We start from the raw sequence: 23,678 nt of genomic DNA, 5'->3' as shown, positions 1-23,678 counted from the left end.
GGTGGTGGTGGTGGTGGTGGTGGTGGTGGTGGTGGTGGTGGCAGCAGTGGTGGCAGCAGGTGGTGGTGGTGGTGGTGGTGGTGGTGGTGGTGGTGGTGGTGGTGGTGGTGGTGGTGGTGGTGTGGTGCAGCAGCAGCAGCAGCAGCAGCAGCAGCAGCAGTGGTGGTGGTGGTGGTGGTGGTGGTGGTGGTGGTGGTGGTGGTGGCAGCAGCAGCAGCAGCAGTGGTGGTGGTGGTGGTGTGGCGTGGTGGTGGTGCCAGTGGTGGTGTGGTGGTGGTGGTGGTGTGTGGTAGTGGTGGTGGTGGCAGTGGTAGTGGCAGTGGTAGGTGGTGTGTGGTAGTAGTAGTGTAGTGGTGCAGTAGTAGTAGTAGTAGTAGAAGTAGTAGTACTAGTAGCAGTAGCAGCAATAGTGATGGTGGTGGTGGTAGCATTGGTATTACTATCACCAATACTCCTGCAGAGGCGAGTACGACAATACAAACAGAGGTACGATGTAATGGGAGTTACGATAATGCACAACGAGAACTGTAATGTGTGTAGCGCACGATAATAACTAAAATATGTATGAGAGAATGTTAATGAATGCATAGCTATAGGGAGAGAGAGAGAGAGAGAGAGAGAGAGAGAGAGAGAGAGAGAGAGAGAGAGAGAGAGAAAGAGATAACTCACATCTTTTTACCGCCCAATATCACGACACAGGGTTAACCTATTTTATATATACGCAATACACGTCCTAACATGTCGTATAGATGCAAAATACACGCGTGAAATAGGAAAGATATGAGCCATTGACAAGGGCGGGGAAAAATACACCAGAAAAACAACAAAAAGCACGAAAAGGAGAAAAATTGGTAGAAATCTGATCAAAGGAAAGACGAACGCTGGAAAAAAAAAATGTATACGAGGAAAACAAGACAATACAAAAATACATAAAAGAGGAAGATGAAAGGAGAAATTAAAGGGTAATGGGGGATGATATGATAAAGGACATGGTAAAGTAGGAAAACGGAAAGAAAACATGAAAATTAGGAAAAAGATAAGAAGGGAGATAAAAAGGAGTAATAATACAAATGAATGAGAAAGAGAGAGAGAGAGAGAGAGAGAGAGAGAGAGAGATTCCAATCATTAAGACCGAAATAATCACAACGGAAGACAAATCACAAACAGCAACAACAACAACAACAACAACAAAAATAAATAGATATCAAAATAGCGAAGGATACGAACCCAGCGGAACCCCACGTATTTGTTTACAGAGGGGGCGTTTCTTCAGCTTCGCCTGCAGGAGCGTGCCATTAGGATACAGATGACGGTAAAGGGGACTCATTCAGCGCCTTTCCTTATGTTGTTTCAGAAGCGAATTGGATTTAATTATTTTTTTCCCTTTTCCCTTTCCTTTTTTTTGGGGGGGGGAAGAGGGATCCATTTGTAGTGTTGAAGTAATTCGGAATGGTTGCGTATGTGTTTCTTTTTTTTCGGAAATATTAGATTATCAGAGTCAGACTAGACGAGTAGGAATATTTTAATGGAGAGGAGGGTTTTTTTTTCCGTTCTTTTTTCCTTTTAATGATTTGGGGGTTTAATGTATTTTGAAACTGAAATACATGCAGTAGATACACATGATATTTCAATTTTAAAAAGGTAAGATGGATGTTGAGTCTCTTTCTTTCTCTCTCTCTCTCTCTCTCTCTCTCTCTCTCTCTCTCTCTCTCTCTCTCTCTCTCTTATTGGATTTCCTTTTGGGGTTGTTTTTGTCTTCTCATCATTTTTCCTCCTAACCGTTATGTCTTTTCCTCGTCTTTATTCAATTATATATCCTCTTTTATTCTCTCTCTTACCTTCCGTCTTTCCTATCATTTCAATTCTCAACATTCTAGTCCCTCCCCTCCCTCTCTCTCTCTCTCTCTCTCTCTCTCTCTCTCTCTCTCTCTCTCTCCGCGTGACATGACTTCACCCTTTCTTACGGAGCTTACCTGTTTGCACAAAGCTTAAGATCGCTTCTGCCCACCTTTACCTTCCCTCAGCACGACACAGCGCCCCGTTGGAAATACTAAATTTATTTTACGGCGGTCGGTTGAACACAAGGGCTTACAGTTTTAGCATTTTATCTTTATGCTTCATTTTCTTATTTGTTTTATTTGTCTATTTATTACTTCTGTTTCTTTCATCGTAATATTTTTCGTTTGGTGCTATTTTAGTTTTGTTTATGTTGGTTTTATTTACTTTATTTTCGTTTTCGCTATTTCATTGATTGCTATTCTTGAGAGCATTAGATTATTTACTTATTGATCCCATTCCTTATTCATTTGCAGCTTCTTCGATTTCCTTTCCTTCCCTTCTTCGCTCCTCTTCCTCATTCGCTTCCTTGCATTGATTCCCTCCCTTCCTTCCTTCCTTCCTTCCTCCCTTCCTTCGTACCCGCGAGTCACACAGACAAAAAAAAAAAAAAAAAAGAAAACCGAGAAAAAGGAAAAGAAAAACAGAGAAGGGGTGAGTGGATACGAGCTTATTAATATTTACACGGGTGGTGAAATTTACTTTAGTCTCGTAGGTACCGATTTGGCGTGGTGATTATAAACAAGGTAACCCTCACGTGATGCGTCGCTAAACTTACCGCTCACTAAATTACGCTTAAGATACAGGTGTGAAAATGATGTATAGTGTCAGAATGGTTAGCTTGACGTGGTTTATCCTTCATGACTTACACGTGTCTAGAGGCAATTCTGTAAAATCGAAAGTCACCCCCCCTGAACCTCTCCCTCTCTGCTCCCTCTCTCTCTCTCCCTTAAATCTCCCCTCCTTCTCCCTCCCGTTAGGTCCCTCACATGCTTACTCCCTTTCTATCCTCCTCCGTTCCCTTCTTCCTTACATAGTGCTGCTGCTGCTCCTACTACTACCACCACTACTACTATTATTACTACTGCTACCACAACTCTTACTGCTACATACACATTTCAGCAGTCACCCTCCATTTCCGCGCTTCTCTTACATAATCCCAGAATCATCCCAACCCTAAACACACACACACACACACACACACACACACACACACACACACAGCTATCCTCACTTCCCTCATTACATTGCAATAATATTCACCATAATCCCAAACAGACATTTCTGCTGCTTCCATAAACATATTTCACGCCTCCCCTCCACGCCCTCTCCCACGCACGGTACTCACCCAGGGGCAGAAGTAGCTTGGCGGGGATCACCACACCCATGCTGCTCACGGGCGGGACATCACGAGGGCAAGTTAAGCCGAGATTCCACAAGTGGGAGTCTGATGAGGAGGCGAAGTTACGTGTTCGGTTCGTTAGTCGCTTATTTAGTTTCCTCTTGGGTGGCGGTGCTTGTTATCGCTGTTTTGAAGTTGTTTGTGGTTCTTGCTATTCTTTTTTTTTTATTTTCTTCCCTCGGGTTTTGTGCTCTTCTCGGCGCTGCGCTTTTGTCTCTCTCTCGAGTCAAGTTGCTGCACCTCGTCCGAAGTTTCCACCGGCGAGGTCCTTGCTGCGGTGTGCGTGGCGGAGTGCTGTGCGTTGAGGGGCCTCGTTCCCCACACAGGCGAGGAAGAACACGGCTGTCACGGTGAAGAATTTATATGATACACGCTACTCTGCTCGAGCACCGCTGATGAACACGTCCTCCACCCGCCGCGCCGCTGGAGGCTGACTGAACGAGAAGCAGAAGGTGAGTCCAGTGGAAGTATCGTCTCAGGAGTTCGACACTCTTGAGATTTACGATCGCAGGTTTCTGAGCTTACGAGACGTTGCCGTAGTCCCAACACGCGTCTCTCCGCGCCAAGACCTTGCTTCCCCGTGAGACCAGAACGCTTTACTGCCACGCCGGTACTCGCTGCGTGTTGCTGGAGCTCGGCGGGGGCGTGGGCCAGCTGGGGCGTGGCTCCGTAGAGTTCGTGGTGGAGAGAGGAGGGAGGGACAGGCGGAGCGAGGCCAGGCGACGCGCGGACTGGGGGACCTGAGAGCAGCCCACCCCTTCCTCTTCGGCTGTCCTGGCCACACTAAGTCGAGCGTGCGAAGCCGAGCCTGCCGAGGGGAGAAGAGGCACAGGAGTGAGGGGAGAGCGGAGGAGCTGGTGGAGGAGGGATAACCAGAGGGGGACAGAATGAGGGGAAAGACCATCCCCCCATCTCTCTCTCTCTCTCTCTCTCTCTCTCTCTCTCTCACTCTCTCTCTCACCGACCCACTCACAGACATCCATTTTGCGACCCGTTCGTATTTATTGACCGCAGTCACGGATGCCACTGGAGCCCCGCGGTCTCTCTCTCTCTCTCTCTCTCTCTCTCTCTCTCTCTCTCTCTCTCTCTCTCTCTCTCTCTCTCTCTCCTTCTCGTCTTTTCCTTCTCGGGAGGTGTGGCAACTCTATTATTTACGGAGAAGGTAACCTGCTTCAACGCCTTCCACCTTACTCCCTTTCTCCCACACACCGAGAGAGAGAGAGAGAGAGAGAGAGAGAGAGAGAGAGAGAGAGCGGGGTAAGAGTTTGAGGGGGGGAGTGAGAAGTGAAGGAAAGAGGGGAGTGATTAAGCTTTCTGTCTGGTTTCTCTCTCTCTCTCTCTCTCTCTCTCTCTCTCTCTCTCTCTCTCTCTCTCTCTCTCTCTCCCAAGGGTCACGTGGTGGAGCGACAGAACATCGTCTCTCTGTACGCGGGTAAAATATTTCATTCTTTTTATTTTTACTCTTTATTTTATTTTTTCATCCTGCAGACTTCACCATGCCACAACGCACTCCTACTTCCAGCGGCACACTCCACATGGTAAGGCAACGCACTTCAACGCACTCTGTCCCTCCCTAAACACCTCTACGCACCCTAGCATGTTTTGATCCTATTATTCATTTCTTTCGGGCCACCTCGACGCACTTCAATTCACCTCACCTCATGTCACTGCCCTCCTGTCACCTCCTGGCGCATAAAGTATTCACGAACGCACTTTCCCTTATCCTTCAATACAATCAAATATTTTCTTTAAAACACGCTTCTTCATATTCTAAAACGCACTTCCCTTTAATAAACTCCTTATCACACTTCAAAACACACTTCCCAGTCTTTTCTCCGTGCAACAGTCAGTAAAGCACTTAAAAACATTCTCTGACACATTGCAATGTCACTGCCCTTGCTCTAAACACTCTGAAACACACGTTCTTTCTTGCAACGCACACACACACACACACACACACACACACACACACACACACACACAGATAGATAGATAGGCAGATAAACAGATAGATAAATACATGAATAGTTTGACAGACAAATAGACTGTTAAATAAATATCTCATTGATCACAAATTTGCCAGTGTCATTATAAGGACGTAAGAATAAAAAGAAACGAAAAGAAAAAAAAACAAAGCAATATCCCCACGCACTTACCCAAACACACACACACACACACACACACACACACACACACACACACACACACACACACGTTGCAATCACATAATCGACCAGCAAGTGTCTCGGTCCCGGCTGATCAATCCCAGAGCAATACCACACGACTGTCACTGCAGAACACCAGCTGACTCATCCCACACTTCACACACCAGGCAGTACATCAACCCAACCACTGCATTACTTACTGGGGGAAAAAATGAAAACACTTGTATATATTCCAGTTAATATCGGAGAATAAAAAGTGGATTCTATTCGTGACGGTAATGGCAATACGAATACTTTTTATGTATGTACTCGGTCGTCGCTTCCATGTCTCTGCAAGTGTGGCGGTCACGTAGCATTCTTTCCCTCACGGTGACTAGACGCTTGGGTCACCGTGCAGTGGACAGGTGGACGCGGCAGGCAGGGACACTTGACATACGGGGAAATGTGTTTAAAAGGGGAATGCGTTGGACAAGTGAACGTGAGAGGAAAGCGAACGTGCTAGACAGGAGAGTGTGTTAGACAGAGATGTGCCAGACAGGTGAGTGTGTTAGACAAGTGAACGTGTGAGGGAAGCGAAAGTAACAGACAGGAGAATACGTTAGACAGAAATGAAAAATGTATAGGGTATAATGCTGAGCGCAGTCTAATTCACATGCTGTAGGTTAGGAAAAAATGGGGAAAAAAAACATTAAGGTATGATATTTCCTATTTTACCTTCTCTTAACAGGTAGATAATTGAATGATTTAGACAGGTGAACGTGATAAACAGAAGCGCAGCCAGCAGGTAAGTGTGACAGATATATGAAAGCAACAGACAGGTAAACATGAGAGACAGTTGAACGAAGTAGACAGGTAAATGAACGCTAACACAAGAACTACCTTCATTAAATACTACAGAACGTGCCAGTCGATGAAGCTTCCTGTATAACGATCTTTTTTTATTCATTCGCATCAAATTATTTACATTCTCTCTCTCTCTCTCTCTCTCTCTCTCTCTCTCTCTCTCTCTCTCTCTCTCTCTCTCTTGATCGTCCTCCTTCATCTTCTCCGCCTCCTTCTCTGTCTCCTCCGTGTCTCTCCCAGCAGTCACAGTGGCAAGGTGAAGCACTGTGTAGTAGAGGCCAACACGCACCTCGTATACAATCATTAGCTGTCTTTGTTTACAGTTCACATTAATGCTTATTGTACTCGTCACAGATCCCACGCGCTTAATCACCTCATGAATACTGCATTACTCCGGCTGAGAATCAACGTCGCTCCCAGTCGTCCTAAACGCGAGGCAACAATCCCGGCGATGTTCAAGCAGGGAGGGGCTTATGACGCAGGTTCACGTGATGCCAACTCTCTGCTCGAACACTATTCTGAAACAATTCTGCTCTATACCTCCACTAATTTCAAAGACTTTTATTTTATTTTCCTTTAATATAAATGGAAAAAATCGACCAAGAGCAACAAAAACAGCAATAAAAAATAAAGCAACATTACAATACTATATTTTTGCTTATGGACTTTGTTTATATAATAAGTGTCATTTGATTCCTTTCTTTATATATAGTAAGAAAAGATAGTGGAATTTATTGGAACGATTTACAAACCGGCCGGGATGATGGGATAGGGGTTCAAAATAAGGACTGTCCTGGTTAATGCTGGATGCGTGGTACAACTCCTACCCACATACACACACACACACACACGCCCGGTAGCTCAGTGGTTAGAGCGCTGGCTTCATAAGCCAGAGGACCGGGGTTCGATTCCCCGGCCGGGTGGAGATATTTGGGTGTGTCTCCTTTCACGTGTAGCCCCTGTCCACCTAGCAGTGAGTAGGCACGGGATATAAATCGAGGAGTTGTGACCTTGTTGTCCCGGTGTGTGGTGTGTGCCTGGTCTCAGGCCTATCCGAAGGTCGGAAACAATGAGCTCTGAGCTCGTTCCGTAGGGTAACGTCTGTCTGTCTCGTCAGAGACTGCAGCAGATCAAACAGTTTAACACACACACACACACACATCGTTAACACTCTTGATGATAATAATAATAATAATGCCGTTACAACAACTGCTACTACTACTATACCATACTATACTCCCTCACACACTTCCATTCCTCATATCTTTCTCATCCTACAACACTTTTCTTATTTTATTGCAGAGACAGTACCTGGAAATGGCCTGAAAACCGTAGAAATTGAGTGAAATAATAAGGAAAGAGACACTGGGAGGGCGGAGGCACTGTTTGCGTTTGGGTTAGATGATTTGATGATGGGCATCTGAACGGTGACAGCATTATTGCCTCATTTAAGGCACTTTGTAGATTATTCAACTGTATTCGTGGTTAATTTTGGCTTTCCTACACTCTCTGAGCCTAGAGATACAGAGGGGAGTGTAGGTAAACACTGATGGACTAACCTTGTTGGAAGCCACGGGTGACATGCCCCTGTGGTCCAATATTTACGTACGCATTTCATTTTAAAAATCGCGAAAAGAAAAAAGGTGTCCCGACTAGAATGCACTACATTTTTTTAAGCAGTAAATACTTAAACATACACTCAACATATGTAAACCGTATCGAGTCCAGGATTAAGAAGAGCAAAGTCCAACAAAGTCCGTATATTCCAGCAACGGCGCCACAAAATATTAAAACATTAAGATGGAAAACTCATCCAGACTACATTATATTACCTTTCCTGAAGAAAAATAATGTACTTTCCACACACATAAACAAAACACAAATTCCTCGTCGTATAAAGAATTTTCATTTTTTTTTTTATTTTGGCATGATAAAAAATTTAGATTTGAAAATACGAATGGTATGACTAGATATTCTTAGATATCATTACTTGGGTCATGTTTCTCATATTTTAAAGTCTTATACCAAACATCAATATAATCTTTGGCTTGCTAGTAAAAAATATATTCTTACAATGACTATAGTCAGATTTTTTTTCTGGGGGAAGGGGGAGACAAAAACACAGCTAGACTCGACTGTATTATGCCTTGAAACTTTTTGTACTTTGCTTATAAATAACAAATCAAATATCAAAGCAATGCTAATTCTATCTATAAAGCAGAAAGAAATACACCATATGGCCGAGATGCCTCTTTTTACACATCTACTGCCATAACTCCTCTTCTTTCCTAGCCCTGACACTCCTCCTCTTCCTTTCACCATCTCCCCCTCCACCTCCTCCTACACCTAGAGTCATGAAAACACTTAGAAACATATGGAAATGCCAAGAGATCGCTGTTAATGTGCCCGTGGAATTGTTCCGGTAACAGTGGCGGGGCGGGGGATGTGGCCATGTCGGGCAGTGTTGGGCTGTCAGGATGCCGAGGAAACCATGATGTGTGGTGGTATGGTATGGTGTGGTGTAGTGTGGTGGTGCGGTATGATGGTGTGGTATGATATACAGAGTGGTGTTAACACTACACTGCCACAAATTCAACTGTGTGTGTGTGTGCGTGTGTGTGTGGCACTAATCATAAGTTCTATAACTAGTGTTTAAATCTTAAATTACCATGTGTGTGTGTGTGTGTGTGTGTGTGTGTGTGTAATTAACCTCGGTCCTCTGCTGGTCACCCAGCTAGTCTTCCCCATTACGGAGCGAGCTCAGAGCTCATAGACCGATCTTCGGGTAGGACTGAGACCACAACACACTTCACACACCGGGAAAGTGAGGCCTCAACTCTCGAGTTACATCCCGTTCCTATTTACTGTTAGGTGAACAGGGGCCACACATTAAGAGGCTTGCCCATTTGCCTCGCCGCTTACTGGGACTCGAACCCGGGCCTCTCGATTGTGAACCGAGCGTGCTAACCACTACACTACGCGGTGTGTGTGTGTGTGTGTGTGTGTGCCCATCCATCTTTATGTAATCAGCTTTCACCGAGTGTGATGGCAGCTGTCCCCCGTCCCCTCTTTCCGTATGCAGTTGTGACGCGTGTGCGTGTGTGTGTGTGTGTTGCGGGGGGGAAGGGGGTGTAGTGCCATGTTTGGGCTGTCCCATGTGGGATTGCCTATGGAAAAAGTGCATTATGACTGCATATGCCTATCACTGATAGTATGTGTGGTGCGGAGATGGGTATGCGGTGTATGTTGCCGTCTCTTATTTTGCTTCCCTATCGTCAATCATTCTAAACTCACGACTGAAAAATGAAAATATCCCTGAAGTGTCGTCTTCACTATCGTACACTGCGTCACGCCCATGTAAATATCTTTATACAGTAATTATTCACATGCACGTACCATGAGACCGAATCTCAGCATACCAACTCCCCTGTTATTGTTATCGGTGAGCTTGTGTTCTCTGGGCACGGCGAGTTGTGAAGGTGGATACGGGTGCGCGTGGCAGCAGTCTCTCTCTCTCTCTCTCTCTCTCTCTCTCTACATGCCTTAGCTTTGCTTACAAATAGGCTAGCCATTACGTTATTGCCAAATGTTCTATCTTTATACATATATGTCACATTTGTATTACTTATGAGCTATAATAAATGCTCTCTCTCTCTCTCTCTCTCTCTCTCTCTCTCTCTCTCATTGTGGCGTGATGTTGTCTACTCTTATACAAACCTAATTACACATAAGCTAAGCTATTACTTGTTTGATATATTTACAAACCTATTTTTCTTGTCTATTATGTGCGACTTACACCACTTCACTATAAAGAAAAATAATATCATTACTCATTAGTATTCCTATATTTCTTACAAGAATAAAAGAAATGCTTTTAATGTCGCAATGAGTAAAATGTAGCTTTATCCTTGCAGTTAATAAATGAATGGTGCAACAGTGAAAAATAACACCTAATTCTATAATTTTCCTGAAGGATATCCTGTCACACACACATACACACACACAGTGCTTGAGTGGTAGAACAGGAAGTTAGTACCGAATGAAATTAAATCAATTGTAGAAAAAAAAAATAATAGATTAAAAAAAAAGTCAATAGCAGAAGAAAAGTAAAAGACATAAGAAAGAAATTGATAGAAGAAAAAAAAGTCGATACTGGAAGAAAAAGAAAAAATCCATGGTTGAAGAAAAAGGCAATCACCTCTTCCTTCACCTCCACCTCCTCCTCCTCCTTTTTGCACAAGTTTGCCCTTTAGGAAATTTTGTAAACACATTCTCTGTCAGCTAGCTCTGTGTTGGCACCTCAAGACGCACCGTGGCTCTGTATTTCCTTGTGTGTCAGCAGTGTAGCACCCCCAGGAAACCCACCACCCCTTGAAACACGCACAGGAGACTCCGCTGCATATTTTACAAGGATTCTGTGGCTGAGGACCCCGTGGAAGGAATGAGGAGGGCGTGAAGGATCCGTATCTTGACAAGGGGGAGGTAAGTGTTTGTAGGATGTCATGAAACGCTCCTTATCGGGTATTGCATCATGTTATCTTGGTGTATTTGCCTCTATTTCTGTATAATTTAGTGTTTCTTGTGAAGGGTGTGTGTGGTGGTCGCGGGGTGAGGGGATGGTGCGGCCACAGGTGTGTTGGTCACGACACTCACCTGGCTGGGAAAGGTGAGCGTGGTTGACTTTTTGATATGGGTCAGTCTCCTTCAGCTGCTGTGGTGTTGTGGTGGGGGAAAAGTGTGCTTAGTGTATGTATGTGTGTGTGTGTGTGTGTGTGTGTTCCAGCTGGCTAAGGTTTTGAAAGTGCTGTGTTAAGATTTTTTGTTCTGCTGTTCTTTAGTGTAGTGGAGAATGAACTTGTTAAGTGTGATGAGTAGGTGTGTTAGAGTGTGTGTGTGTGTGTGTGTGTGTATGTATTTAATGATAATAATAATAATAATGTTTTATTGCAGTTTCAACCAACATACAACACGTAACTATACACATTTTCGTGGTCTAGATCACACTTCTACGAGCATTTCTAACCCCATTTTACCCTAGCGGAAATTAATAATAAGGTTAGGTTAGGTTACCACACGTAACTTTACGTCTCACGGTCAAAATCACATTTTTACAAGCATTTCTAACCCCATTTTACCCTATCAGAAGTCAATAATAAGGTTAGGTTTGGTTAAGTTTCCCAGGAGGTTCCCAAGCTTGTTAGACATTGTGAAAAAGAAATATAAGATAGGCTATATTGGTTGAAAAAAAAAAATTTACCAATAATAACAATGATAGTTAAGTTTATTTATTTATTTTTTTATTATTATTATTTTTTTATGACCTATAGTGCCTGTAGGTACTTGAAGAGTACAGGGGATCCTTGCAATTCGACGGGGTTAGGGCAGTTTTTCATTGGTCGAATCAGCGTTTATTCGAATCGTGAAGCAATTTTTCCCATAAGATACTTAAGAATTAGGGGAGATAGGGACCAACCTCCATCCTAGTCCCCTCAAAACATCACTATAACCTTTAAAAAACACTAACGTAGACTAAATCAGTACTATTAAAGGCTTCATTTATATCTAACTTTTTTTTATCAGATACATTAGGGTACTGTACAGTACATTTTTTGGAAATAAAAACACTTGCATGATGCAGCAGTCTTGCAGTACTTGTCCCTGTTCTTCCAAATTGTTGTTACTCTTGATCTAGGGACACCCATTTGCATTACAACAACACTGTGAGCTATACCTGCCTCACTTTCTTATAAGCTTATCTTTGAAAGGCAGGAAATTGTGCTTCTTAGGGCTGGGGTGGTCGGATTTGACCGGGTGGGTGGCACACGAGATATGAATGTCGAATTGGTGAGTTAGTCAGTCAAACCTTGAGGATTGGGTATTGATTAACTGAGTTCGAATTGGAGATAATTCGAACTGTGAACGGTTGAATCACGAGGATCCCCTGTATTGGAAGCACTGTCCAGCTTCAGCCTATTGGTGGAGCAGGCAATTTTATTTATAGTGGTAGCCATATCAACACCCAAATATATCTTTGGTGTAAGGCAATTACACCTCCAATTACAACCTGGATGTCATGGTGACGTAGGTAACTTTAAACCATTCAACAAATGACAAAGTTTCAAGGCAGCACGTGGTGGGATTCGAACCCACGCATGGATGTCTGCATATGTGTGGTTGAGTATTAATATATATATGAATATTGTATCTGGTTAACTAGTCACTTATTGAGAAATGCAAAATGATACATAGATAATAACCAGTGACTAACAAAAGCATAAACAGGAGTTTATGGCTAATGGGGATATTGTGAGAAAATAAAGCTTGGTAAATTTGGTAGTTTACTTTACATATGAACAAAAATATAAATAGATAAATTGTAGTTGGTTAAGAAAGCTTTGAGCACCCAGGCCAAGGAGGGTGACCCAAGCTAACTATCCTCTGCCCTGGATGGTGACCAGCAGAGGGGCATCAGTTAACCTGATAGGTGATGAGGGAACCCAGGGGTGTTTAGTGATAGGTTTATGAATGGTGGTGAGTGAAAAAATGTAAAGGAAGAGATAGTAGCCGTCATCCCAGCAGAGAGGGCTGCGCAATATGACAATGGTGATTAAAGTCATGTCTAGGGAGAATTGGTGATTTTTGTAGCTGTTACTTTGAATGCTATTACCTCAAAGTTATTAGGACATGCTTAGGTAGGCAAAGACTTGTTACTCCTGCCCTCCCCAACATCCATGACTTTGCCTTCGCCGCATGCAGCATGTCACGGCTAATTGTTTAGTTGCTGTGTGCCCACTCACCATGTCTGCTGGAAGGTTGGTATCACTGAGTAGACTGCCTGGTTCAGGGCAAAAGATAGGAGTGGGGAGCTCTGTTCTGGATACAAGCTGGGACTGGAGTGGATTTTCCTGGCTGGACTGCCTTGTGTCACCTTCCTGTGCAGGGATGGTCTGCCTGACGTGGCATTGTCCTGATTGGCTGTCTGTTCCTTTCAGACTACTCTTCATCATTGAGTTTGTCTTACCTTCCCTTTTTCATTATTATACCGATCCTAAATCCTCCTTGATCTGGTTTGGGGAAAATTCTCTCAGACGATTCTTTCATAAGCTCACTTCCTCTGAAATGAACCAAAGACATGCCAGGCTCATGATTAAAAGGAGGAAAGTAGGTGGGAGTAGGATGATTTTTAGGATAAATTAATGAGAATTGTCCCCTAATCCAAATAATGAAATCAAATTTCATTCAGTGTCATTACTTCCCTGTATGAGCAAATCTGACATTTACAAGAAAAGTAAGAAATATGCTTGTGTGTGTTTCAGTGCAGCATGAGGCAGCCGTCCATGTAGCAGAGGCAGCTCAAAGCAGGTCATTAGTGTGGCTACCTGGAAGTCAGGCAGGCCATATGTAACTCATGATTGAGGCCAAGACACCATCAAGTCACCTGGTGTGACCTATGTGTGTTGAGGTGAGACGGAGAGACCCTTCACCGCCACCACTGCCACCACTGCCACCACCACTACTTCCTGCTGTTGCTGCTGCCACTACTGCCCATCAACAGCACCCATGTTGAATCGCTTCAAGACAGCACTCTACAATGTGGTGGGGAGCTTTGACCAGACTGAGGGAGGTGCCTTGGGGGGCCTGGGTCCAGGTGTGACCTCTGGCCTTTCCACAAGCTCACTTAGCACCAGGTCCTTGACTGGATCCACCAAAGACAAGGTACAGTTGGCTCAAGCTGAGGTTCATTGGGTACTGAGACTGTTATGATGCCCCCTATATATTGTTTACCTCTTAGCTCTTTTCTATTTGATATGCACCATTACTTATGTTTAACATAGTCTTTCACAGTTTTCTCCTTTGTATTTGTTTCTCATTCTTATCTTCTCTATAACTCCCTTTCCTCTGTCATGTTTCCTGTTTATTCTTAAAATGGGCTTGTCACTGTTCCCTGTTACTCCTCTTTCTCCTTGACCACTTGTGAGTGCTTGCTGTCCCAGAACATCCTCTGGCTACTGCTGCACACTCTTATCTCTCCACATCTTGGTTTCTCCTGCAGGGCCTGCGTTTCCCCTACACACGACCACACTTCCTCCAGCTTGGCTCTGAGGATGAGATTCAGGTGACAGCAGACCACGCCATTCGACCCATCATCTGCCCAAGGGACATATCAAGGCTGCCGTGGAATAGTGGCTATGCTGAGTGAGTCTCCTTTCTTCCGTGCATAATTTATTGTTTGTTTTCAGAGGTACAGATTTAGAGTATAGATTAGCCTTATATTTCCTGCTTCCCTATAATGATTAAGCCTTCCCACTGTTACTTTATTTACCTTTTGAGAGCATTACTGACACTATATACTAACCTTATGGTCATAAATCAACAATACATCAGCCACAATCTTGGAATCAGTGAAATGGAATGTAATAGTCATCACAGTGTAATGTTCAATGCTTGTTTAGTATTTTACTTTCCTCTACAGAACCATCAATGCCGGTAAGTCCAAGAAAAATGAGGATCAGGCAGTGGTTCACGTTGGCCTCCTCACACGGCCACTCAGGGTAGAGCAGGGGGCTCCTTCCTCCACCTCGTCCTCCTCTTCTTCTCCATCCACCTTACAAGATGCCAGGAGCTCCTCAATCAAGGCAGAGCCAGTTGTCAATGGACACAGTGAAGAGGGATCTGATCAGCCTCAGGAGAAGACTGTGATGTTGCAGCCTCAGGGAATCAAACATCCTCTATCTGCCAGCCCTGCCACGGAGCTGAAAGAAGGCTTCTCCCAGGACCTCAGCAGTAACCCTGAGGACCAGCCTGGAGAGGGACCAGGGGGCATCAAGATAGAAGAAGGAAGTGCAGAGCCTCCTCCTCCACATGAGTCCCCTCAGCAGTCTCCCATGGTCCATGTGTCTCTGCCATACTACATCTTTGGAGTTTTTGATGGCCATGCTGGCTGGGGTGCTGCTGTGGCTGCTGCCAACCAGCTCCACCATCTTGTGCATGTGAGTCACTGTCATTTGTATGCAAACAAAGCAGCTTATCTCTTGTATCTGAATAAGTTAATTATTATGACTAGTTTCTTTGTTGAGTGTATTGGTCCTCAGACATTGTACAGTGAAGCATACAGTGATAGAGATATTCTCTTGTGGAATTTTGAAGTTGAAGCTCAGTTTGTGTGTGAATGAAAGATATGGCTTGGTGGATGAAGAGGTAATGGGTGGAAGTAATGGCTGGTGGTCATGTCAAATATGTTCTGGTAAACATATCAAGATTATTTTGAAATACATCCCTTCATTTATAGATTTTACTTACATTTTTTTATCATCAACATTTTGGAATAGACAGAGATCTAAAGTTAGAGAAAGATGGTCTTGATGCTTTCATATGTATGAAGGTTTGTTGCCTCTTTGTAAGAAGACAGGAAGGAAGTGAGTGTTGTGTTTTGACAATTCATTCAGCTTGTTTATGATTCCTTGTGAATGATGTTGCTAGAGGATTGTTACGTCATCTTGCATTGTTATGTTACTTGAGTTGCTTTGTGTGAACCTTCAACTTGAGTAAGTCTTTCACTGATATATCATGCTTATATTGCACAATTAATCTGATATTCAGTAAATTCTATATCATTCAATGTCACCTTGGAGATTCAAGCATCAGGTCTCATTTGAAGTCATTTTTCCTTATAATGTTGTGCTGTACTGTGAATCCCTGTGGTGGAAGAATGAAATCATTAATAGGGTTATTCTGTCTATCATCATTGTTTTGTTCCTGATGAAAAATACAATTTGTCAGGAGAAATTGTGTGACGTGATTGACATCCTGATTCCTGACCCATTGGAGGAGAAGCAACAGACCCCCATCTGGGCTCCAGAGAAGGAAGTCACCATGGAGAGTGCTGTCACTGGTGCCCTAGAGAATGCCTTCTGGCAGATGGTGGGTTGGCTTGGCACAAGATGTGATGTACATAACATGCTATGTGAATGGCTGAACTAGAAATGACATGTTGCAAATTTGTGATAAGAAATTGTAAGCTGTTTAAGAGATTTATTGTGAAATGTGCTGTGAGGTTAAAACAAGAAAGGTTTGGACAGATATGTACCTCTTTATAGAATTGATACAATTTACAGAACTAGTGTAAAAAAAAGTTTTGGCAAGACAGTTTAGGTGAGCTTACACTTGCCTTTAATACTAAACACAAACACAAAGACAGCTCATAGAAGAGATGTCACATACACACATACTTATGTACAGTTGTGGTCAGAAGTCAGGCAACTTCCTGTAGCTGGTTCCATTGTATTTTATGTTTCTTCATTTTTAAGCCTTCCAATCTCTTTACAATCTCTTTAACAACTTGACAGTAGGCACATTCAAAACAGATGAGATGATTAAAGACAGTAAAAAATACCAAGCACAATAGGAGTGGCATGTTTTACTTAACTTTTGGCAACTACTGTACTGTACTATTAGAAGCTGAAATAACCTCCACTCTCCTTCCCTCACAGGACCACACGATAGCAGAAGACAGGCTAAGGTTTCAGTTGACCGGGGGATGCACTGCCTGTGTTGCTCTGTTCATCCACGGCAAGCTCTTCCTGGCCAACGCTGGGGATTCACGTGCCATCCTCTCCATGGGCGGTGTTCCACTACCAATGTCCTTCGACTTCACTCCTGAGACAGAGAACCAGCGCATCAGAAAACTAGTGAGGACATTGTTATCTTGAGGAGTTAGGGCATGAGGAAGAAGTACACATGAGGAAGGAAATGTGGGTCTGATGTGGAGAGTTAGATAATGAATAAAGAATAAGAACACAAATGGAAATGGGAAAGCAATATAGAAGGAAAAGGCAATAAATTTTACTTTAACAGTGTTTATCTTTAGAATGAGATTTTGGAGAAAATTGAATATTAGTGTAAAAACATCATTTATAGAGAGATTTTGGATATATAGAAAATTCCATTAATCCTTCAGATTTGAAAGTAGAGCTGACATTATTTACAAAGTCACTTGAGTGTTTGTGCTAGACAGTACCAACCATACTGTTCTTATGGCTCCACCAGCCCTGGAGACACCAGTTGCCTTGTATTAGTGCTGGAGAGTCAGTCAGTCAATATCAACCAAACTCCAATAGACACTGATGATGTTAGTAAGTCAATCAAATAGCCAATATCAAGCAGAGTCATTTAACAGAACCACTAGTCACTCTGTATTGTTGCAGGCCAGTTAGCTAATCAGTACCAGACTCTTAATGGTATAGCAACTACAGTTAACACTTCCATCACCAGGGGGCAATGCATCCAGAACTGCTTGGTGGGGAATTCACTCACCTTGACTTTGTCCGCCGGCCACAACGGAGGGACCTGGGTAAGCGGGTGCTGTATCGGGAACACTACATGAGCGGCTGGGCATACAAGACACTCACGCCAGATGACCTCAAGTACCCGTTGGTGTGTGGCGAGGGCAAGCGGGTGAGTACAGTGTTGTGTTAGGGTGTACAAGTGAGAATGGATGTGGGTAAGGAAGAAAGTTGGGAGGTTGAGTATCTTGTGTAAGGGTGAGTGAGTGAGTGTGGGGTGAGATGAGGGGAAAAGAGAAGTGTATGTGATGGATTGGAAGGTTTGTGAGTGTGGGTGTGTAAGGGAGGAGGTAGAGTACGTCTTGTGAAGGTGAGTGAGTGAATGTGATAGATGCTAGTGGTGATATTACTCTTTACCCAAGCAGACCTAGATGATTTTCACTAGGAAGAAATGTTAACTGCAGGTGTTGGAAGACACAAACTTTACAGCTAATCACTTAAGTATCAGTGGCTTGTCAAACTTTATCTAAAACTTGGACCTTATCATGTAGTGAGTGTGAGGAGCAGCTGTAGCTATTAAATGGTTATGTGTGTGAAGGATGAAAGAGGAATGTACGTGATGAATTGTAAGGTTTGTATTTACCTAATTGTGATATACAGAAGAAGACTCACGCTTAGGCTTATGCTGTCCTGTCTCTGATCCTTTTAGCATCCAACTTTGTCACAATTTCATTGATCGTTTTTGCACACACAGTTTCATTGTCAGATCCATTCCAAGCTGTTATACTTCTATGTGGGAAACTTTATTTCTTAAAGTCTCTGCATGTGTGTATGTGTGTGTGTATGAAAACAATTGCAAGAGAGAATACATAACTTGTGCACACTCACAGTGCAATAGACGCCTCTTTATGACTTGCTTGTTTCCCTCAGAGTCGTGTGTTGGGCACCATAGGAGTCACACGGGGCTTTGGGGACCATGACTTAAAGGCTCAGTGTACATCCATTCCAATCAAGCCGTTCCTCTCACCAGAACCGGAGGTACTCAACACAACACGCTTTTGTTCGCTGTCTTGTTGCTTACTTTTGCATTGTTTTCAAGTTTTTTTTTTTTTTTTTTTTTTTTCCCTCATACATTACCCAATTGTGGAAAAAAAAAGCAATCAAGTGAGTTTTCAGTATTTTATTCCTGTGAATATTTTTTTCTAATATTTTTTTCTCATTTTCTATATGCTGGTGTTCCATGGTTGTTAATTTTGTAGTGAATCATATTTTATTCAGTTTGCTAAAACCAACATTCACTCTATGTTACTTTTCTTAACAATCTCCTAGTTCAGAAAAGTTTTGGAGTTAAAAAAGTCTGTTACATTTCTTTGTCATTATTATTACTTTTATTATTGTAATTTCTGTTATTGGCTATAGATAAATGTTCAAATATTCACTACCTTGTCCTCCCAAAGGTACGAGTGTTTGACGTGGAGGCTGCTGAGCTCACAGATGGGGACGTCCTAGTGCTGGCAACAGATGGGCTGTGGGACATCATCTCCAACGAGCGAGCAGTGGCCATGGTGGGCAAGTCCCTCTCACACTTCCCACCTGACCACCACGACAAGCACAAGTACAGGTAGCAGGGGAGGCTGTGCCAGAATCTCCTGCTTACTTTCATATGGGTGTCACTGCATGAGTGTAGGATGTGCAGTGTTGTGTTGGTGTAGTAGAGGCTGTGTTGCTGGATGATGTGAGAAAGTGATTTGTTTTTACTGTAGTTGGTGTGGGAATTTATTTTTGTGTGTTAAAGAAGTGTTATGTATGCTTCAAGTTGTATATGAAAAATTTTAACATATAGATAACTACTCTGGCAAGAAACAAACATTTCCTCTTGATACTTCTTGCAAGTCCTACACACTACCTCCATTCATCTCTACCCAACCAACCACAAACCCATCAGAAAAGACTCAGTATTTAATTTCCTCAGCTTTCTGAACTCTTTCCACTCTCCTCACTGCCTGCCACTAATGCCTTTCATCCTCCAGATACACCAGTGCTGCCCAGGACCTGGTGATGGGGTCACGCGGGAAGCTGAAGGAGCGTTACTGGCGCACGGGTGATGACAAGCATGCCACCATCGACGACATTACCGTGTTTGTAGTGCCTATCTTGCCGTACCAGGAGGAACACCGAGTGTGGAAGGCCAGGCAAGGCAGGCCTCCTAAGGGAAAGCAGGCAGCAACCAAGGAGAGAATTGAAACATCAGGCAATGGCCATGCACCAGCTTACGTTCCTCCTAGAGAACAGGACAACCATGAATGTTCCTCCACTGAGAAACACAACACACAGGATCCCCTCAGCACCTGGGAGCCCCCAAGTATGGAAAACTTTGACTTGCACCCTCAGGAGGATCATTTCAGGAGTGAGATGGACACCGCACAAACACAGAGGAGTGAGGAGCCACTACGAGATTCAGACAAGGCATAGTACAGATTGGTGGGTTGGGGATTAAGGGAAGGCAAACACTAGTCTTATTTTTTGGGCCTAAGTCAGGCTTTGGTGGCTTATGGGGTAAGGGAGGGAATCAGCGGGGCCGTTCATCATCACATGTTGAGTGTTGACCTGTTGTTGCTGTGAAAGAGAAAGAAAGAGAGAGAGAGAGAGAGAGAGTGTGAGCATAGCCTTTCTCCTGAACAATTTCTTTCTACCAAAGAATTGTTATGTTATGAAAAATATTTATTTCTAGATATACATGAGCAAATTTCATAATAAGTTATAAGAGTGGTGTGTGTTGTTTAGCTAAGTAGAGGAACACAAACATAATCACCGATGTGTGATTTTCCATCACTTCAGGAGGGGCACTGCAAGTTTTCTTGATTAGATATGCAGTTTTTTTCAGAATAGGAGAGAGAATTGATAGAGAAAATGGACAACCAGAAACTCAGATACACGCAGCTATAATTAGAAGTCATGCAACTTACTGCACTCGTATTCACTGTGTGTAGTGTTTGCTTCTGTTTTGAACACATTCATTTTTTTACTAGATGGAAATCTTACAAATGACCTAAAACATTTATTTTTTCATGCCTTACATAGTGGCCAACTAACTCATTGATCTAATTCAGTTCTGTGTCTGAAGTCCCTGACCCACTGACACTTTCTTTGAAGCCCAATTAAAAGATTCCTATAGATCAAACGATTGAAGGGAAACAGTAAATACAATGGAAGTAGATGCAACAGACTACCCACTATTGATCTTAACTGTTTCTTGGTAACTATGAGAGCTTCCCAGAGGAAGAATGACTGCTGTGATATCCCAGTGTAGGTATTCAGATGCAGTGTATAGCAGGATCACCCAACTCCTGTCTTTACAGGGTGACAGTACCAGAGATGCCCATTACAAGTCAAGGTTCTAGCAGTAAATAGTTGATGAATCAAGAACAGTTAAAAAGAACTGAAGATTTTACAAATGTTCATCGTGTCCTTTGAGTTATAGGTGATTGTATGCATGTAGAGAGCAAAGAACTGCAGTGCAAGAGTGTTGAGTGTTAGTAGCTGAATGAAGGATGTGGATAAAAAGCCTACTGGGTCATTTTATGTGGGAAAGTGCTGTGTGTTTATATCATGCTGTATGCCAGAAGGTGGACATTTTGGTGGGTTGCAGTGCTGAGAAGTTATGTTGTCCTGATGTATTTAGAGGCTATATAGAAGGCTTGGACATCTAATAGTCTGTTGGAAGATGTCTTAGGTTACTTTATTTACTCACAGGTCCTGCTGTTGGGTTAGGGAGACTGTTGTTGATAGTTGCAGTCTTAATTTGTGTAGCTATTCGTGTCCAATTAACAGGATGCGGAACAAAGAATAACTCCACACAGGCAGTGGATGTGTCAAGACCTGTGGAGCCGAGGGTACAAATACCTTATAAGACAGTGTACTGAGAACCTGTGCATTGCTCACCACTTATTAGAACATTCTTATTTATATTTATTGTAGTGTTCTGTGAGAGGATGCTTGTGGTTTAGGTTTAGAGTAGTTAGTCTTCACCTTAGCCTTCCATTCTCTCCTGAGTTCCTCTTATTAACTGGAGACTTTGAAGAAAAAAACTCTGTCTCCACTTTACTTTTTCACCAGGTGTTACTCAAGTGTTTTCTGGCTTTTTTCATATCGTTATTTGATTTATACTTGGTTACATATTTATTGCTGTTTTACCATGATTGCCTTCCCTCTCCCAGGCCTTTTTTTTTTTTACTACATTTATTCTCATTATTGTTTACTTGTTCATGGCATTTCTGTTTTTTCTCTTTACTACCGAGTTATTGATCTGATGTCATTGCTTCTCTTACAATGCATATTTTCTATCTCATTTTGTGTGTTTGTGGTGGAGAGAGTGTGTGTGTGTGTGTGTGTGTGTGTGTGTGTGTGTGTGTGTGTGTGTGTTTTAGAATGACACTAGTGAGACGTTTCTTGAGGTAGGTCATATTTATGCACAACTATTTATGTTTCACCATATTCCAAAGAATGACAACCATTCCTTCATTTAGAAAAGTGTATGTTTAAGGCTATGTTTAGTTGTGGATTTGAAGATTGTTAAGCTACTCCCTTTAACATTTTTTATTGTTATAGATGATTATATGCGATGTTTACAGTATTTATCTAGAATGTTTGTCTCATGTTTCCATATTACAAGGGCAGGGAAGGATGTATATTTGATTTTGTATTTTCTCTGTCTTCTTGGGTAGTTGTATATCACACTGTATAGTATTACTCTATACTTTTATACATTTTTCTTTTAGAGTATCCCTTTCTGGACATGGTGTGTGTGTGTGTGTGTGTGTGTGTGTGTGTGTGTGTGTGTGTGTGTGTGTGTGTGTGTGCGTGATTGTATTGTGTGTGTGTGCATGTGTGTGCTTGCATACATGCATGCAAACACCATATTAAGTTACATGCTGGACCTGCCCAACCAGCACCTGAAATACTGAGCATCATGGTGGTATGGTGTTTGGTAGTCAGCACCATCACACACCTGTGGTACTCAGAGGCTCACCTGTGGTCCATTCACCCCACCCTGAGCTTCTCTCACAGCTGCAGCCACCACTGTTTAGATGCCTTAGAATAGCCTGCTGTTCCATTCACCATTTCCCTTTGTTTCCTGTCTAAATCACTGTCAAATAGCACACCAACACCCTCCCTCCCATGGGTAGAATAAAGAGGATCTCATCACTGTGACGCCTTACTCGTACTGGTTGTCATGAATCACACAAGTACACTAGTTCAGAGTTTGCCAGTCATTCATTCAATCACAAATACTTTTCTTCATAATTCAGCATCTCTCCATCTTACCTCAGATTATATGAGTGGCAATATATAAAGTTAATTTGGTTCATGTATAAGTACAGTAGGAGGGTGCAGTGAGAAGAGAGGAAGGCAGTGGTGTGTTGGTGGATGCATATTTCTCATGAATTCATACATTTGCTGTCAGAATCATAAAAGTGTTAGTTGCCTTGTCATTAGACTGTGACTGGCTGATATCAAGTGCTCAGATCACCCACTGTTACCACAGCAGCTCAGAGCGTCCCTTGTCCACACGTTTCAAGTACTGGTGGTAAATACTTGGCACGACAGCCACTTCAATGGATGGTGGCAGTGTCTGCAGTGCTGCCAAGGAGAGGCTCAGCTGTGACCAGTGGGTGGTGTATCAGCTTTTCCTTTAGCATGAGTAAATTTTTTAGTAATGAAGAAAAGGAGAAAATGAACAAGTGTGTGTATTGTGGTAGGTTAGAAATTTCACCTCAGTTATTCAGCAATTGAAATAGCTACCACATCATGTAAATCTTTGAAAGTCACATGCTGGCTGTGAGAATTTTAATAATAATTGTTTTTACCACTACATATCTGGTGTTGGTGAGGGGAGGGAGAAGGGTGTGCCCCTGAGGAAGTGTTTAGCCTCTATAGCCTTGCCTATATACTGTTCCTTGGTCAAAATATATGCATCATATACATTAATGTTATGTAAACTTACTGGGGAGGCTGCTGAGGTAGCATATAGAGGGGCTATGAGAAAGAGAAGGTTTAGCAGCATTATCTTGTAACAGCATCATTCTGAAACAATTTGTGTTCCAAAATGAATGATTTTTAATAGTATGACAAAATAAATCTTTTGTGAAG

At 42.8% G+C, this 23,678-nt stretch overlaps 2 protein-coding genes and 1 non-coding gene across 7 annotated transcripts in view; 2 read left to right on the top strand and 1 right to left on the bottom strand.

Annotated features, from left to right (window-relative positions):
* LOC123508409 (inactive tyrosine-protein kinase 7-like) overlaps nt 1-4,042 on the bottom strand; it is a 79,648-nt gene extending 75,606 nt beyond the window's left edge. For all 3 annotated transcript variants that reach the window (XM_045262147.1, XM_045262148.1, XM_045262149.1), the window contains exon 1: nt 3,185-4,042. In XM_045262147.1, the coding sequence (XP_045118082.1) occupies nt 3,185-3,224 (40 nt within the window). In that variant the 5' untranslated portion in view covers nt 3,225-4,042. The remainder of the gene's footprint in view (nt 1-3,184) is intronic.
* Nucleotides 4,043-7,096: 3,054 nt separating this feature from the next.
* Nucleotides 7,097-7,170, top strand: Trnam-cau. Its single transcript has one exon. It is a non-coding gene; the product is annotated as a tRNA-Met (tRNA).
* Nucleotides 7,171-10,418: 3,248 nt separating this feature from the next.
* LOC123508100 (protein phosphatase 1H-like) lies at nt 10,419-23,677 on the top strand. 3 transcript variants are annotated; one of them, XM_045261555.1, is made up of 10 exons: nt 10,419-10,728; nt 13,563-13,962; nt 14,300-14,442; nt 14,720-15,236; nt 16,027-16,167; nt 16,737-16,934; nt 17,518-17,700; nt 18,459-18,566; nt 18,986-19,143; nt 19,559-23,677. In XM_045261555.1, the coding sequence occupies exons 2-10, from the start codon at nt 13,807-13,809 to the stop codon at nt 19,998-20,000; spliced, it is 2,046 nt and encodes a 681-aa protein (XP_045117490.1). In that variant the 5' UTR covers nt 10,419-10,728; nt 13,563-13,806; the 3' UTR covers nt 20,001-23,677. The 3 variants fall into 3 exon arrangements, with proteins under 3 accessions (XP_045117490.1, XP_045117488.1, XP_045117489.1); XM_045261553.1 differs by having other exon boundaries at nt 18,986-19,149; XM_045261554.1 differs by lacking the exon at nt 10,419-10,728 and adding an exon at nt 10,893-10,912 and having other exon boundaries at nt 18,986-19,149.
* The last annotated feature ends 1 nt before the right edge of the window (nt 23,678 follows it).

The sequence above is a fragment of the Portunus trituberculatus genome, chromosome 24 (genome assembly GCF_017591435.1).
Source record: "Portunus trituberculatus isolate SZX2019 chromosome 24, ASM1759143v1, whole genome shotgun sequence".
NCBI classification, from domain to species: Eukaryota; Metazoa; Arthropoda; class Malacostraca; order Decapoda; family Portunidae; genus Portunus; species Portunus trituberculatus.
Note: the sequence above shows the minus strand (reverse complement) of the source record. Positions and strands in the feature narration are given on the sequence as shown.